A 15,728-nucleotide genomic window follows, 5' to 3' on the forward strand; every position below is an offset into this window, starting at 1 on the left:
TTATAGTGTGGACATTGAAAGATTACCTGACCTCCCTTATGTTTATGTGAACTCATCTGGGGTCATTAAGAACTCTAAATCCATCCAAGTGGTCTCTGCATGCAGTTTAGAGACATACGCTTTTCCATTTGATATCCAGAATTGCAGCCTAACATTCAATAGCACTCTGCACACAGGTAAACTATGAGAGGTACTGTCTTCTAGCGGGAACACAGCTGTACTGGGTTGTTGGCACACATATGTGTAATTATATTATGCCATTCTTCATGTCTATTTTATTCTTGCATATAATTCACTTTTTCCAAATCCGAATACCTCCCTGCAGTTATTTGGCTCCTCCTGTAATTCAGACGAAGGGCAATTTGTGCCCAGATATATAGCCCAATTGCTGCTGTTGCTTTGGGAATACAATATTAGGCCTCCACTGCCATTGAGAATGTTATAGAAGTCACAGGAGCAGCTCCATTTGTGAATTCATGCAGTTTATGAATAGTGGAACCCAAATGCTAGATTCATAGTTTTTTTTTCATGGCAAAAAGGTTTTATTCCACACCTCTACCTCTAATTCAAAATGATTATGTTGAATCCCCCTGTCATCTCAATAAGACTATACATGTAGGGGCAGGAATAAAATGAAGGATTTGATGTTGGTGCCTCTCTCTCTAAGGGGAAGTCAATTGTTTCTATTGTTTTTAGCAGAAGATGTATACCTGGCTTTCCTGAGGAGCAGAGAAGACATTAAGCATGACAAAAAAGCATTTTTGAATGACAGTGAGTGGGAACTTCTTTCTGTGTCCTCAACATACAACATCCTGCAGAGCAGCACTGGAGATTTTGCACAGATTCAGTTTCACGTAGGTCCTTCTGCTTCCTGTCCCTGTTGCCCACTTCTCTGCAATCTTTGGCCTTCTGTACTGGGCTGAGGAATCTCTGCTCTGTTGCATATTCTCATTCATTAATACTCAAGAACAGCTGATTCAGATGACTCTGGACACCCATTTGCCCTCTGGCATTTCAGAGGCCAGAGATTCAGTCACAGATCCCAGAATCCTGCTGTAGATACTCCACACGTGAATCGAAAGAGAATGGTTTTCAGACCCTAGAGAATGGTTTTCACCCACCAGAGCAGGAACCCTCAGCCTTTGAGCATATACTAACACCCTCACTTCCAATTGCTATGGAGAGAAAAACATACAACAATAAAAAATTGGGAGAGTGGTTCTTTAACATTACTGTCCTGTTTTTAATTGAGTAAATTAGTAATTAATTCCAGATGTAGATGCATAAAATCACCATATTATTAACTGGAATATCTTGAGGGATTAGTTAACAAATCACCTGCAGGATCCTCAGAGAACACTGGTGGTTTTTGGATCAGAGAGAACAACTGCCCTAAAAACATGCGATGAAACCCCAAAATGTTTAGATGTGCCACACAAATACTCCTGGTGGGGACGTGGGATACAGGAGAGTGAAGCCTACTGCTTTGCACTCCATAGACAACCATTGTCCCTTCCCTGGCCCTCCTGGCAAAGCACCCTGACATGTGGGCTACATGCAGGCAATGGACTCACATCACTAGCATTCAATTCAGCTCTGCTTTTTTGCACAAAGTCAGCTAGTGGTAGTAGTTTCGGGGGGGTGGTAGGAGAGGGCAGACTTTATGTCAGGTAATGGATTTGATTGAAAAATAGAGACTACAGACAGATCAGGATTGTATATAAAATGAATTATCCTGGAAATAAACCTTTTGTGTAACAAGGAAAGTCGAGACTAGACTAAGGTGCTACAGTTACAATGGATAATTATGTGCTGAGGGATAGCAGTGATGAAATAAGCTGCTATTGAGGATATAGATGCCCCTCCAGTGGTTAAAAAGTGTTGTATGCAGCTTTCAAGGGAATTTCATGTTAAATTGGAGCCTCTTAGAAAGCACTGTGGTTTGAACCTGGCTAAGGTATAACCCTGGGTACTAGCTATCACAACTCATACCTTCCTAGTGGTGCAGTTTGAGTTCTTGCCTATTCGGCTTGGTTTTTAGCAAAGCTTGCATTGTGGCTTGTTTGTCCACTTTTTTTAGTGAGGGAAAGGGAGGGGAAAAAAGAAAGCTTTTTTAATTTCAATGAGTTTCTTGGCTAAGAGTAAACACCTCATTAATTTTAAAGATATCAGCCCGCAAACATTATTAATGCAGCTCAAATAATGGAGAGCATTAAAGGGAAATGTGAGGGAGTAGCACGTGCAAGGTGGAACACAGTCACCTACCAAGCACTCCGGAGAATGCTGCACACTCCATTACCTACACTGCGCGGAAAGAGATGAGCAAAAGCAAGAGATGGGGCAGGTAAACACACACACTCTCTCCATAGGGCAGCTATTATTTGTAGGTAGATGTCACCCTTCGCCCTAAATATTAATTTGTCTTCTCAACAGTGGTGAAAGATTTTCTATGTACTATGATGAACAGAGGTGTAAAAGATTGCTCAAGGAAGGAGAGGCCTCCCTGGAAGTCAGGGTCCATGGTCCTGATACTCTGTTCTCTTCACCGCCATGCTGCTTCTCCATTCACAGTGTTTACATTGAAGCGTGCTGTAATGGAGGGGGGTAGACCTATGATTGCATGTCCTCAGAGCTCTTCCCTGGGCCCCTTTGCCCTGGGGGCTAAGGTGGGTTATCTAGCAGGGCTGGCTTCTACCCTGGCCCTCTAGAAGAGAGTAGGGAATGAGTAGAGTCACAGATCATTTTTGGTAAGGCAGGGAGAAAGACTCAGGAACTTAAAGGAGATTTGGTGACTATCCCAATTTTCTGTCTCCCTTGACCTCCCTTAGCCTCCCTGCCTCCCCATTCCTGCTATGTGCTCTGTGGCTGAGCTCATGTTCTCCTCCTCCATACCAGACATCCTCCTCTGAATTAAGCAACCGAGGCACCCATGTCCTTCAGCAGCCCTTGGCCAATGTTGTGAAATTCAGAGCCCAGTTCCATTCAAACATTGGGTCTGCTAGGGTCCTGATAGGAAAGAGTCATCTTTCTCTTAATCCAGTCACCTGCTGTGTCCCAGTCCAGGCTGCCCAGCAGGGGAGTGGGGACAGGTGGGGTAGGCAGGAGGTACAATGATCTATCCTAAATATGTCGTCACCCTGGGCCTGATGTTCACTGCTGCCATTGAAATGAAATCCAATGTTCCAGATGCCCTGCTAGTTCCAGCCAATGTATAATCATACCTGCCAGCTCCAGGACATGTCTTGTTTCTTAGAAGAAGGCACTGCTGAAACTTTGGAGTCAGGCTGCATCCCACAGGGGGCCCAGAGCACAGGCACTTCTACCTATGAGGATGTCTCTGTACAGCCAGGCACCCAATCCAGCAGCCACAGGAGGGGAGTTTTCCTCCAACACACTATCGGAGGTACTAGTTCTCAGAAACAGCAGGGTGAGCATTCAATTTCTGTATGGCAGTATTTTTTTTAAAGAACAAGGGTAGAAATGGGAGGAGTTAGGAATAAAATTTAGGAACTAATCTTGGATAGAAAGAATACACAGTTGTGGGAACTAAAGTGAATCCAACCACAGATCTTCACACTGAGTAAAGTGTTCATTCAGGCAGGAGTTGGGGATCCACAGGGTGCTTCTAGAAAAATGCAGAGGGGCATTTGGAAAAGGAAGGTGCCTCATTTGTCTTCTTTTTCTGACTTAATTTTTTTTACGTTTAGTTAGAGTTGTCTTGTTGAGATATCTATTGAATGCAGTTCATAAACTTGATAGAAGATTCTTCTGAGCACCAGCAGGTCAGGAGAGAGAGAGAGAGAGAGAAAGAGATAGAGACAGATAGAGATGGAGACAGAGATAGAGACAGAGACAGAGATAGAGATAGAGAGAGGGAGAGGGAGAAGGAGAGGGAGAGAGAGAGAAAGTGATAGAGACAGATAGAGATGGAGACAGAGATAGAGATAGAGACAGAGACAGAGACAGAGACAGAGACAGAGATAGAGATAGAGATAGAGAGAGGGAGAGCGAGAGTGAGAGGGAGAGGGAGAGAGAGAGAATGAGAATGACTTCAGAGCCCTGGAAATCTTTCCAGGGTCACTCAAATAATCCTGGAATCGTGGACTCTGCTAATCTAGTCGAGCCATGGTCCAGATTTAAGAAACTCTTACTCTGGTGGAAGGATCTTACTTAAATGCCAGCAACTTTCCCATTCTTTCTGAATTAGTAATGTTGGGAGGGGCTTGGGAGAAGAGGAAAATGGGCTTCTGTATGAAGCGAGAGCCTGGGCGTCAAAATTCCAACTATGTCATAAAGACGGTCATGCAAAATTGAGTACTGGTGGGGTCTACCATCAAGGAGGCAATTAGAGGCTAACCTTGGGGCCTATTCCATCTCCAAGGAGCTCTCCACACAAACATTCTGAATTAGATTGATCTCTTTCATTAACAACAATAGGCTCCAAATACCTTTGTGTACTTATTATTACCTGGCTTTAATGGATAATGAAATTGTGGCATAATATTGCTAACACCTGAAGGGTGTCTAATGGAGAACACAGACTGAAACTAAAGTGCTTTTTCTTCCCTTTCTGTGAAATTTAAAGGCACCGGCTCCTTTAGTCCATTAGAAATGCTGGGCTTTATGTAGGGCCAGTTTTGCAGAGAGCAAGCAGTATGTCACTGAGCTGGTGACATACCTTTCCCACAGAATAAGCAGAGGTTGATGCCCCTGGTGTAACCCTCAGAGAGGTGGCCCTCAGAAGGGGCTGACCTCAATCAGAGAACCCCCATTTGGGCTAACTTCATGATCCCACCCCATTGATTTCAAAATAGCATTATTAGTAGACTATAACGCAATTCAGCAAATACCTTTTGAGCTCTTATTTGTGCCAGGCTCAATGGTAAGACCCGAGGACACAAACATGAATAAAAGAAGGTCCTGATACCTATCATAGACCTCAAAATCTTCCCAAGGAGATATAATAACAATGACTCTATGTCAGGAACCATCTTAAGAGTTTATACATGTAATCCTCACATCTCTATGAGATGCGTGCTCTAAGTATCTGCATTTTAATGAATGGATGAACTGGGGCACAGAGAAGTTAAGTAATTTACCCAAGGTAAGAGGGTGACGAGTGGAGCCGGGACTCGAACCCAGGCATTCTAACTTGAGAAACTGTGCACCTAATTCTATATGATGATGACACAACTAAACATAATGCAGTATATTCCAGTCCATTCTTTGCCATCTGTCCACCATGTGTTACTGGGCAAGTCACCTATATTAGTTTCCTAGAGCTGCCAAAACAAAGTATCACAAACTGTATGACTTAAAACAACAGAAATTAATTCTCTCACAGTTCTGGAGGCTAGAAGACTGAAGTCAAGGTGTTGGGAGGGTTGTTTTCTTCTGAGCACTCCAAGGGAGAATCTCTTCCATGCCTCTTGCCCAGCTTTTGGTGGTTTCCAGCAATCTTTGGCTCATAGATGTATCTCTGCCTTCATCTTGACACGGCCTTCTCCTTTGTGTGTCCCTTCTTCTTAAAAGGACACTAGTCATATTGGACAATGGGTGTATCTTCTCCAGTGAGACCTCATCTTAACTAATCACCATTTCCAAATAAGGTCAAATTCTGAACTTCCAGGAAGGACATGAATTCCTGGGCTCATTATTCAACCTACTACTCCAGCTCCTGAAAATTCATGTCTGTCCCACATGCAAAATATGCTCACTCTGTCCCAATATCCCCAAATATCATAATTCATTCCTGCTCCATCTTTAAGATCAAAGTATCATCTAAATACAAACTCAAAAGGACCCAAATCTCATCATCTAAATCAGGTATAGACTCTGGGTATGGTCTATTCTGGAGTAAACTTCTTCTTCATCTGCAGATTTGTGAAGCATCTAACCACCAGAATCTGGACCTGATCCCGTAAGACGAGAGATTTCTGCTTTATATTGCAGCAGAAGCTACCATAATTGCCTATTTCTGTTCCTATTGTTTTCCCTCTTCTTTCAGCTCTGGTGAGGAATATCCTCCTGACAGGATCAGCTACATAATTTGTGGGGCCTAGTGGAAAGTGAAAATGCAGGGCCCCTTGTAAATATGTATTAGAAATTTCAAAATGGCACCAACAGAGCATTAAACCAAGCATAGGGCCCTTGTAAATGTGGGGCTTTGTGCAACTTAGCAGAGTCCACGTCAGGAAGCTAGCCTGCCTCCCAACCTCCTAGCTCTTGCCATAACTCTCCCCTGGCACTGCACTTTCTTGGACATCCAGGGCCCTGACTGCCCCATCCTTGGTTCTGGCCCAGATTTACATCCATTCTTTGCATCAGCCTCTGGGGGGAGAGGAGTCATCTCAGTATATGCTATTTACATACAAACTTTATTTAAAGAGTACAACAGCTAATCTCAATTGTACCCAAGATGTTTGGCAAGGCAAAAGTAAATTGCTGCTTTAAAAAGGGAAAAATCAGGCATGGAGAGGTTAAATACCTCATTTGGGATCACTGAAACTAGCACATATAGGCACTTGGAGCCAAGAGGCTGTGGAACCATGTGCCCTTGACTACGTCTGGACTCTTTCTGCTTAACCAATGTGCCTACCTGTACTTTTCTTTATGGTGGTATTCTTATATTTTTCATCCCCTTCACGTAATAACCACCATGAAGTCTCTAGGGAGTCTTTTGCTTCTACCCATCAGAGACATCAGGCTTGGTTCCCCATCCCCTGAACCCCACCAACCACCACCCCACAAATAGGTTAGCCTGAGCCCACAATCCAGGACCCCTGTGGGCTCTGACCACTTGGCTCCCTGATATTGCCCCCACCTGACCACAGCCAGCTCAGTCACAGCATTGTGAAGGGACCTAGACAGGTTCAGGTTGATGACAGTTCATTTTGTCAGTTGTTTTCCCTGTGGCTTGCACTTTGGTAGAAATGTGTTTTAACCAAATTGTTGCAAAGTGGTGAGTGTTGCTCTGGTTTAGATATCTGCAACCAATTACGTTTAATGTGAAAGACAACAGCGAAAGTACAATTTGCCAAACGTATCTGGCCTTTCAAGCTCCACCGAGACAGAATATGCTCTCAGACTCAATGGCTTGAGTTGCGGAGTCCCTGCTCTCATCAGCAAGGAAATGTCTGGTCTCACCCAGTCAAGTTCTTTCCCTGCCACCATCTGCACCATTCCTGGCCTCTGTCTTGGCTGATTTCTCTGTGATTCTCTTCCATAGCAGGAGGCAGAGATGGTGGAGAAGAACCCTGAGCTGAACTCAGAAGTCTGGTCAGATCAAGAGTTGTAGCTCTGCTACATGTAAAAGAACACTGGGCTTGGAATCAGAAGATGTGGAGGCACATCTCAGTTCTGCCACTTACCTTGCTAAAGGGGACTGACTTTTATTTGTTAAAATCTATAAAATGGGTATATTATATATTACCTGCCAACAAGCTTACAGTGAGGATTGACTAAATCACATCCATGCATAAAACCATCAAGTATACTCTCTGACATATAGAAAACCTATAATTGCTTTATGAATCAGAGAGATGAAAAATTTCAGACATTATTTTTTCCCAGATCCACCAGTAAAGGCTTAGACCATTCATTTGTTCAGTAAACATTTATTGAATACCCACTATAAAATAGGTATTATTTCTGGCTCTGTGAGAGATTTTTAAAAGTTGCTGCTTTCACCCTCAAAGGGTCTACTGTCTCATGAGAAAAGCAGCCCTGTCATTCCCTGGTTTCTCTCCAGGAAGAATGAAAATAGTTTGTGTTTATTAAAGACACTTCTGGTCACCATCCCAGAAAAGCTAAAAAATGGCAACAAAAATCATGGTATTTCTTTTTTAATTAAATATTTTATTGTTCTATTATAGTTGTCCCAATTTTCCCCCATTGCTCTCTTCTACCGTGCCCACCCACCCCACTCCCACAGACAATCCCCACACCATTGTCCATATCCATGGGCCATTCATGCATGTTCTTTGACTGGTCCCTTTCCCTTCTTTCCACCCTTATCCCCCTCCCTCCTCCCATCTGGTCGCTGTCAGTCCGTTCCTTATTTCCATGCTTCTGGTTCTATTTTGCTCATTTGTTTGTTTATGAAGCTCAAATTCCCAGCTACAAAACCCACTCAGCAGCTCAGTACACCCGCCACACTGCAGGCCATGATGGGTATCTTCAGTTGCTCCCCACACAGATCCACGTTCCCCTTCTCCCCATGCTCCGTGCTCTAGGAGACTGAGCTATGGCCTGCAGAGTTGGAATCCCTGGTCACAATCCCTGCAGGGGGCAGTGGCAGAAGATTGGAGCAATTAGAGTGCTTGCTTATCTCTCCATTTTCCTCTCTGTGGAGTGACTGCCAGGCTGGCTTTGTCCCTAAGAGGAAGCCACAACTGTCCACAGTCCTCCTCACACAACTTTCTCCTCAGGTCCCTTCAAGGTAGGAATAGCTCACTCAGTGACCCCAAATCCCTGGGGCACTGCCCTCTTTCTTGTGGTTTTCCTATGTCCTGACCACACCTTCTCCAAAGTCTCTTTACTAAGCCCTCCTCAGATTTTCCAACTTAATTGTGCTTTGTTCCTGCCCAGGCTCTGACAGATACACTCACAGGTGCTAACAAGCTCTCATTCCAAGTAAGAAGATAGACTAAACCCAAGACAATGCAATATGTTGCATAACGAGGGGTTTAAGAAGAAAGATTTTTATGTAACGCCTGGTTTTAAAACAGTTCTATATTCACCAGCTATGTGAGTTTGGACAAGCAATTACATCTCTATGAACCTTGGTTTCCTTGTTTGTAAAACAGAGATAATAATATCCAGCCCTTAGAGTTGTTGTGACGAGGATTAACTAAGACAAAACACATGAAACACAGTCTGGTGGCTAGGAAACAGAAAGTGGTAAATAAATGGTAGCTTCTTATGTATTGTTATAATTATTAATAATATTAATATTAGTTGTAAGTAAAAACTTAAAAGATTGTTTTCTACTTTCTTTTTTAAAAAATATATTTATTGATTATGCTATTACAGTTGTCCCATTTCCCGCCCCCCTCACTCCACTCCATCCTGCCGACCCTCTCCCTCCCACATTCCCCCCCTATAGTTCATGTCTATGGGTCATACTTACAAGTTCTTTGGCTTCTACATTTCCTACACTATTCTTACCCTCACCCTGTCTATTTTCCACCTATCATCTATGCTACTTATTCTCTGTACCTTTACACCCCCTCTCCCCCTCCCACTCCCCTATTGACAACCCTCCATGTGATCTCCATCTCTATGGTTCTGTTCCTGTTCTAGTTGTTTGCCTAGTTTGCTCTCGTTTTTGTTTTAGGTGTGGTCGTTAATAACTGTGAGTTTGCTCTCATTTTTACTGTTCATATTTTTGATCTTCTTTTTCTTAGGTAACTCCCTTTAACATTTCATATAATAAGGGCTTGGTGATGATGAACTTCTTTAACTTGACCTTATCTGAAAAGCACTTTATCTGCCCTTCCATTCTAAATGATAGCTTTGCTGGATACAGTAATCTTGGATGTAGGCCCTTGCCTTTCATGACTTGGAATACTTCTTGCCAGCCCCTTCTTGCCTGTAAGGTCTCTTTGGAGAAATCAGCTGACAGTCTTATGGGAACTCCTTTGTAGGTAACTGTGTCCTTTTCTCTTGCTGCTTCTAAGATTCTCTCCTTCTCTTTAATCTTGGGTAATGGAATTATGATGTGCCTTGGTGTGTCCCTCCTTGGGTCCAGCTTCTTTGGGACTCTCTGAGCTTCCTCGACTTCCTGGACGTCTATTTCCTTTGCCAGACTGGGGAATTTCTCCTTCATTATTTGTTCAAATAAGTTTTCAATTTTTTGTTCTTCCTCTTCTCCTTCTGGCACCCCTATAATTCGGAGGTTGGAATGTTTCAATATGTCCTGGAGGTTCCTCAGCCTCTCCTCATTTTTTTGAATTCTTGTTTCTTCATTCTTTTCTGGTTGGATGTTTCTTTCTTCCTTCTGGTCCACACTGTTGATTTGAGTCCCAGTTTCCTTCACATCACTATTGGTTCCCTGTACATTTTCCTTTGTTTCTCTTAGCATAGGCTTCATTTTTTCATCTGGTTTTCGAACAGATTCAACCAATTCTGTGAGCATCTTGATAACCAGTGTTTTGAACTGTGCATCCGATAGGTTGGCTATCTCTTCCTCGCTTAGTTGTATTTTTTCTGGAGCTTTGAAGTGTTCTGTCATTTGGGCAATTTTTTTTTTTGTCTTGGCGTGGCTGTTACTTTAAGGGGCGGTGCCTTAGGTGTTTATCGGGGCGGGGTAACGCTGGCGGCTGCGCAGTGATGCTGTACATGGGGGAGGGGCCGAGAGGGAGCAATGGCGCCCGATCCACTCTCCACCGGATTTCAGTCACTCCCTCTGCTACCCACAATCAAATTGGGCCCCTCTGGTGCTGGTTCCCCAGTGGGTGGGCTTGTGCACGCTCTAGGCCCCTGTGGGTCTCTCCAACGACCTCTCCTGTGAGGCTGGGAGTCTCTCCTGCTGCCGCCCCAACCCCCACGAGCATTTTCCATCAGAGGTTTGAGGCTTTATTTCCCGAAGCTGGAGCCCTGGGTTGCACGGGTTTGTCTGGTTTATCTGTGCGCGAATGTGGGGCTTCAGGGTGCTACCTGCCGCTCTACCTGCCCCGTTCTCCGCCACTCTGAGTCCGGCCCTCTCGGTTTATCTGCGCGAATGTGGGGCCGCAGGGTCTGCTAGTGGTCAGACTGCCTGCCCTGTTGGTCCCACACTCCGCCAGTCTCGGTCCTGCCATGGCAACGCGAGTCCCCTCTGCCCAGGCTGCCCAACTCTGCCCTTCCTACCGGTCTGGATGAATGTTTATTTTTTATTTCCTTGGTGTCGGACTTCCTTGTCGTTCGATTTTCTGTCAGTTCTGGTTGTGCGAGGAGGCACAGTGTGTCTACCTAAGCCTCCATCTTGGTTCTCAAGTTTTCCGTTTTCTACTTTCTAAACCACAAAATAGTCTCCTATTTCTAAACTACATAGACTTTTCCCATTATGAAAACATTTTGGGACTTCAGGGCATGTTCTTGGTCAAATTCCTTCACCATGAGCAGCACAGCAGGCAGGAGTAACCCCTCTTGTGCCTTCAAGGGGACACCAATGCTGATGGGCTTAGAATGGATCCCAGGGCTCAGCTTATTGGGGTGACAGGTTTGTGAGAATTCTTGAGCTCCCTACCCTGTCTTTCTTTCTCACCCTCAGCACCAGTTCCCATTGGTGGAACACCAGGCTGTGTGTTGTGCCTTGTGAAAAAATGTGAAACATCTACTTCTTAGCCTCTGTGCTGCATTTTACATTACTTCTCTGGGGACTGAATGCTACCTCTTGCTGGCTTCCAAGAAAGTCTCATTTTAATTTGAGGGTCAGGTCTTCAATTCCCTTAGCTTGTTCTATTTTTAGACACACACAAACAGTGTATGTGTAACTTTGGATTGTATTTGCTTAATGTGCAAAGGTTTAAGAATCACCTTGGCAGTAAAGCTCCAACTGAGTCAACAGGGGCTGGCCCCTACCTCAGAAAATTCCTGGAGGGATCTAGCCTAGACACCCTACTTACACAGCAGAATTCTGCCATGTTCTCTGGAGCTTCCTTCAGAAGTCTTGCCTCCCCTCAGCAGGTAGGGAGAGAGTCCCCCAACTCCAAGACAACTCACTTCCCAGTTTTGCCCACAACCTTCCCTGAAGGATGAGGCCATCAGCCTCAGTGGGAAGTCCAAAGAGGAGAGGCCTTGGTAGTCCCTGGTTGACCTAGGCTGTTTTCCCCTCTCACACAGAGTCCCCTGTCTGTCAAGAGCACCAGGCTCAGTCAGGGACCCTGAATGAAGTCTTGTCCCAGCTTCACTCCATCAGCAGCTACTTCCAAACCCAGGACCAGATGGACCTACAAGAGGTTGGGTGGCTGGCCCTCCTGGAGCACTTTGACCAGCTACTCTTTCAAGGCTACCTTGTGGTGTTGGGACTCTACGCCATCACCCTGTGCTTGCACCGGGCACTGCGGAGCCGCTTGTGAAGCCTGGCTGTTCTCAATGTGCTCTCACAGCACTTTGGGAAGGCTGAACGTTTCCTGTGGGGAAATTAGAGGAGAGGAATGGTGAGTTAAAAGACTCTCCAGCCCCTTTGCCTCTTTTCATTCAGTCCAGTTATGAACGCCTAATCAGCCATTACATGACCCAGGAGTAATGTAGTCATGATGAAAGTGCATAAACAGTACGGGGCATATGGGAAAAGTAAGCCTGCCCTTGTCCCAGTTCATTCTCCCAAAGTGACCAATGGTAGCAGTCTTTTTTAGAAATTTCTAGGTATATACATGCATATTATGCATTTTTAGCAGGGTTTTCTTTAAGTGTAAGATCCCTTCATCTCCCAGCCCTGTCTTGGTCACCTATTCAGTTGGTCATTCAATTAAGTTCTAGGCATTGTGTTAAGCATGCCAGAAAATACAAGACAGGCTAGTCATACATCATTCTTCGCTTGACTTGATGCCTAAAGTCAACCTTGTATCAACCAGGACACAAAATTTCTGCCATATCTGTATCCTGAAGCTCTTGTTCCACTACCCCAGTTGAGTCCATTTCCCCTGCATCACCTTAGCAGTCAGTGCATTACTATTGGAGGGAAGCCCCATGGCCAAGGCTTCCAGGTTCAACCTAGTACAATGTTTACTGAGCACACACCACATGTAAGGCACTGAACGGGGGGACAGGCTTAATGCATGGCCCTTGGGTTCAAGGAATTTATAATCTGCTATTCTGTATTAGTTAGCTTGGGCTGCCATAACAAAATACCACAGACTGGGTGGCTTAAACAAAGCTTTGTTTTAACACAGCTCTGGAGGCCAGAAATCCAAGATTGAGGTGCTGGCAGGGTCAGTTTCTTCTGAAGCCTCTCTCCTTGGCTTGTAGTTTACTGCCTTCTCCATGTGTTTTCATATGGTCTTTTCTGTGTGTGTGTCCAAATTTCCTCTTCTTATAAGGAAACTAGTCATATTGGACTAGGACCCACACTAATGACTTCATTTAACTTTAATTACTTTTTTAAAGACCCTGTGTCCAAATACAATCATATTATAAGATATTGAGGGCTGGGACTTTAACATACAAATTTTGGGGAGACACAATTCAGCCCACAACACTGATGTGATTGTGGAGGCTGGCAAATCTAAAATCTGCAGGCTAGGCCAGCAGGCTTGGGACAACAGGCAAGAGTTCCAGTTTGAGTCTAAAGGCACTCTGCTGGCAGGATTTCCTCTTCCAGGTAGGTCAGTCTTTCCTTATTAAGTCCTTCAAATGATTGTATGAGGCCCACTCATTTTCTGGAGAATAATCTGATTTATTCAAAGTGTACTGATTTAGAAGATGGAGGCATAGGTAGAAACCCTTCACTTCTCATACAACCAAAAGGAGGATAACAACAAATCTAAAATCAATAAACAACCAGAAGTGCCAGAAAATCAAACTGCATGGAACTCCAACAACCAAGAAATTAAAGAAAAAGTCAACCACAACAACCAGACCAGTAAAACCCCATGGCGCTGGCGGGGCTGGCTGTGGCAAGGTGGCAGACCGTGTGGGCAGGGCTGGCTGAAGGAGAAACTGAGACTCAGAGCTGACTGTGGACTATGGTGGTGGTTATTGCAGTGGGAGAAACTCCCAATCTCATGCAAGAGTTCCTTGGAAAGTGGCTGGAGACAAGAAGGAGAGCTGCAGTGTTCCCTCTCTGGCCCCTCCCCCCACAGCACAGCAAGGAGGGTTGCCCAGCCCTGGTGAATACCTAGGGCCTTGCCCCCCTACAATTTAGCAGGTGTGCTGAGACAAAGAAATATGGCCCAAATGAAAGAACACCGCGAAACTCCAAAAAGAGAGCTAAACGATGAGGAGATGGCCAACCTATCCAATGGAGAGTTCAAAGCCCTGGTAATCAAAATGCTCACAGAACTGATTGAGCTTGGTCAAAAAATTAAAAAACAAATGAAAGATACCCAAAATGAAATAAAGCAAAATATTCAGGGAACCAACAGTGACAGGAAGGAAACCAGGACTCAAAGCAACAATTTGGAACAAAAGGAAGAAATAAACATCCAGTCGAAACAGAATGAAGAAACAAGAATTCAAAAAAGTGAAGAGAGACTTAGGAATCTCTGGGACAACCTGAAATGTTCCAATATCTGAATTATAGGGGTGTAAGAAATTGAAAACTTATTTGAACAAATAATGAAGGAAAACTTCTCCAATCTGGCAAAGGGGATAGACTTCCAGGAAGTTCAGGAAGCTCACAGAGTCCCAAAGAAGTTGGACTCAAAGAGGAGTACACCAAGGCACATCATCATTAAGTAACCCAAGATTAAAAACAAAGAGAATCCTAAAAGCAGCAAGAGAAAAGGAGAGAGTTACCTACAAAGGAGTTCCCATAAGACTATCAGCTGATTTTTCAAAACAAACCTTGCAGGCAAGATGGGGCTGGAAAGAAGTATTTGAAGTCAAGAAAGACAAGGACCTACATCCAAGATTATTCTATCCAGCAAAGCTATCATAGAATGGAAGGGCAAATAAAGTGCTTCCCAGATAAGGTCAAGTTAAAGCAGTTCATCATCACCAAGCCATTATTATATGAAATGTTAAAGGGACTTATCTAAAAAAAGGAAGATCAAAAATATGAACAGTAAAGTTACAACAAACTCACAACTATCAACAAATGAACCTAAAAGAAAAGAAAAACAATGAAAACAAAAACTAAGCAAACAACTAGAACAGGAACCCAACCAGAGAAATGGACATCACATGGAGGGATTTCAGTGGGGAGGGAGAAGGAAGGAATAGGGGGGAAAAGGTACAGGGAGGAAGAAGCATAATTGGTAGGCATAAAATAGATGGGGAGAGATCAAAGATGGTATAGGAAACAGATAACTCAAAAAAACCTTATATGTATAACACATGGACATGAACTAAGTGGGGGGAATGCTGGAGGGTTTGGGGGTTCAGGGTGGAGGGGGGATAAGGGGGAAAAATTGGGAAAACTGTAATAGCATAATCAATAAAATATACTTAAAAAACAGTCTGCTGATTTAAATGTTAATCCCATGTAAAAAAAAATACCTTCACAGAAACAACTAGAATGTTTAACTAAATATCTTGGTATTGTGGTCTAGCCAAGTTGACACACAAAATTAACCATCAGAGTCCCAATGGCCCCTTAGCTTCCTATGTATGCCCACAGCTACTCGTCTTGAACAAAAGAGCCCAGATCACCTGACACTTGGGTAACGAATCAATTTCCGGATCATACTCTTTCATGGCCATATCTGCATTGATTACCTTATCATATGGCAGTTCCTGTGGCTTCATATCCTGAATCTTAAGATTGGAACTCAAGCCTTCCACAAAATGTCCCTCCCCTTATACTTGACTTTCTTAATTTTTCATTGCTTCCTATTACTGAGTCTTTAATCCAGCCAAGCCAGCTTGCTTGCCATCCTCCTCAGTAAGGGCTATATTTCCTTGTAGGCCTCCACTTTTAATTGACATAGTCTTTTGTTTCACCAACCTGTATGTCACAGCCTTCTTACCCAACATTTTTCACTTTACCACCTTGTGACTCTATCCTCTTCTCTATCTTTAGTATTACATTACCTTTTATTCTTCTCCCTTTGAATGTTTTGTGGCTGTGTGTGTCTGTACAT

At 43.9% G+C, this 15,728-nt stretch overlaps 1 protein-coding gene across 1 annotated transcript in view; it reads left to right on the forward strand.

Moving 5' to 3' along the window:
• Nucleotides 1-12,062, forward strand: part of HTR3B (5-hydroxytryptamine receptor 3B) — a 66,828-nt gene extending 54,766 nt beyond the window's left edge. The window contains 5 exon segments of the mRNA XM_053924454.1: nucleotides 7-176; nucleotides 697-911; nucleotides 5,880-5,920; nucleotides 11,013-11,203; nucleotides 11,827-12,062. Of these exon segments, the coding sequence (XP_053780429.1) occupies nucleotides 7-176; nucleotides 697-911; nucleotides 5,880-5,920; nucleotides 11,013-11,203; nucleotides 11,827-12,062 (853 nt within the window).
• Nucleotides 12,063-15,728: the final 3,666 nt, after the last annotated feature.

The sequence above is a fragment of the Desmodus rotundus genome, chromosome 5 (assembly GCF_022682495.2).
Source record: "Desmodus rotundus isolate HL8 chromosome 5, HLdesRot8A.1, whole genome shotgun sequence".
NCBI classification, from domain to species: domain Eukaryota; kingdom Metazoa; phylum Chordata; class Mammalia; order Chiroptera; family Phyllostomidae; genus Desmodus; species Desmodus rotundus.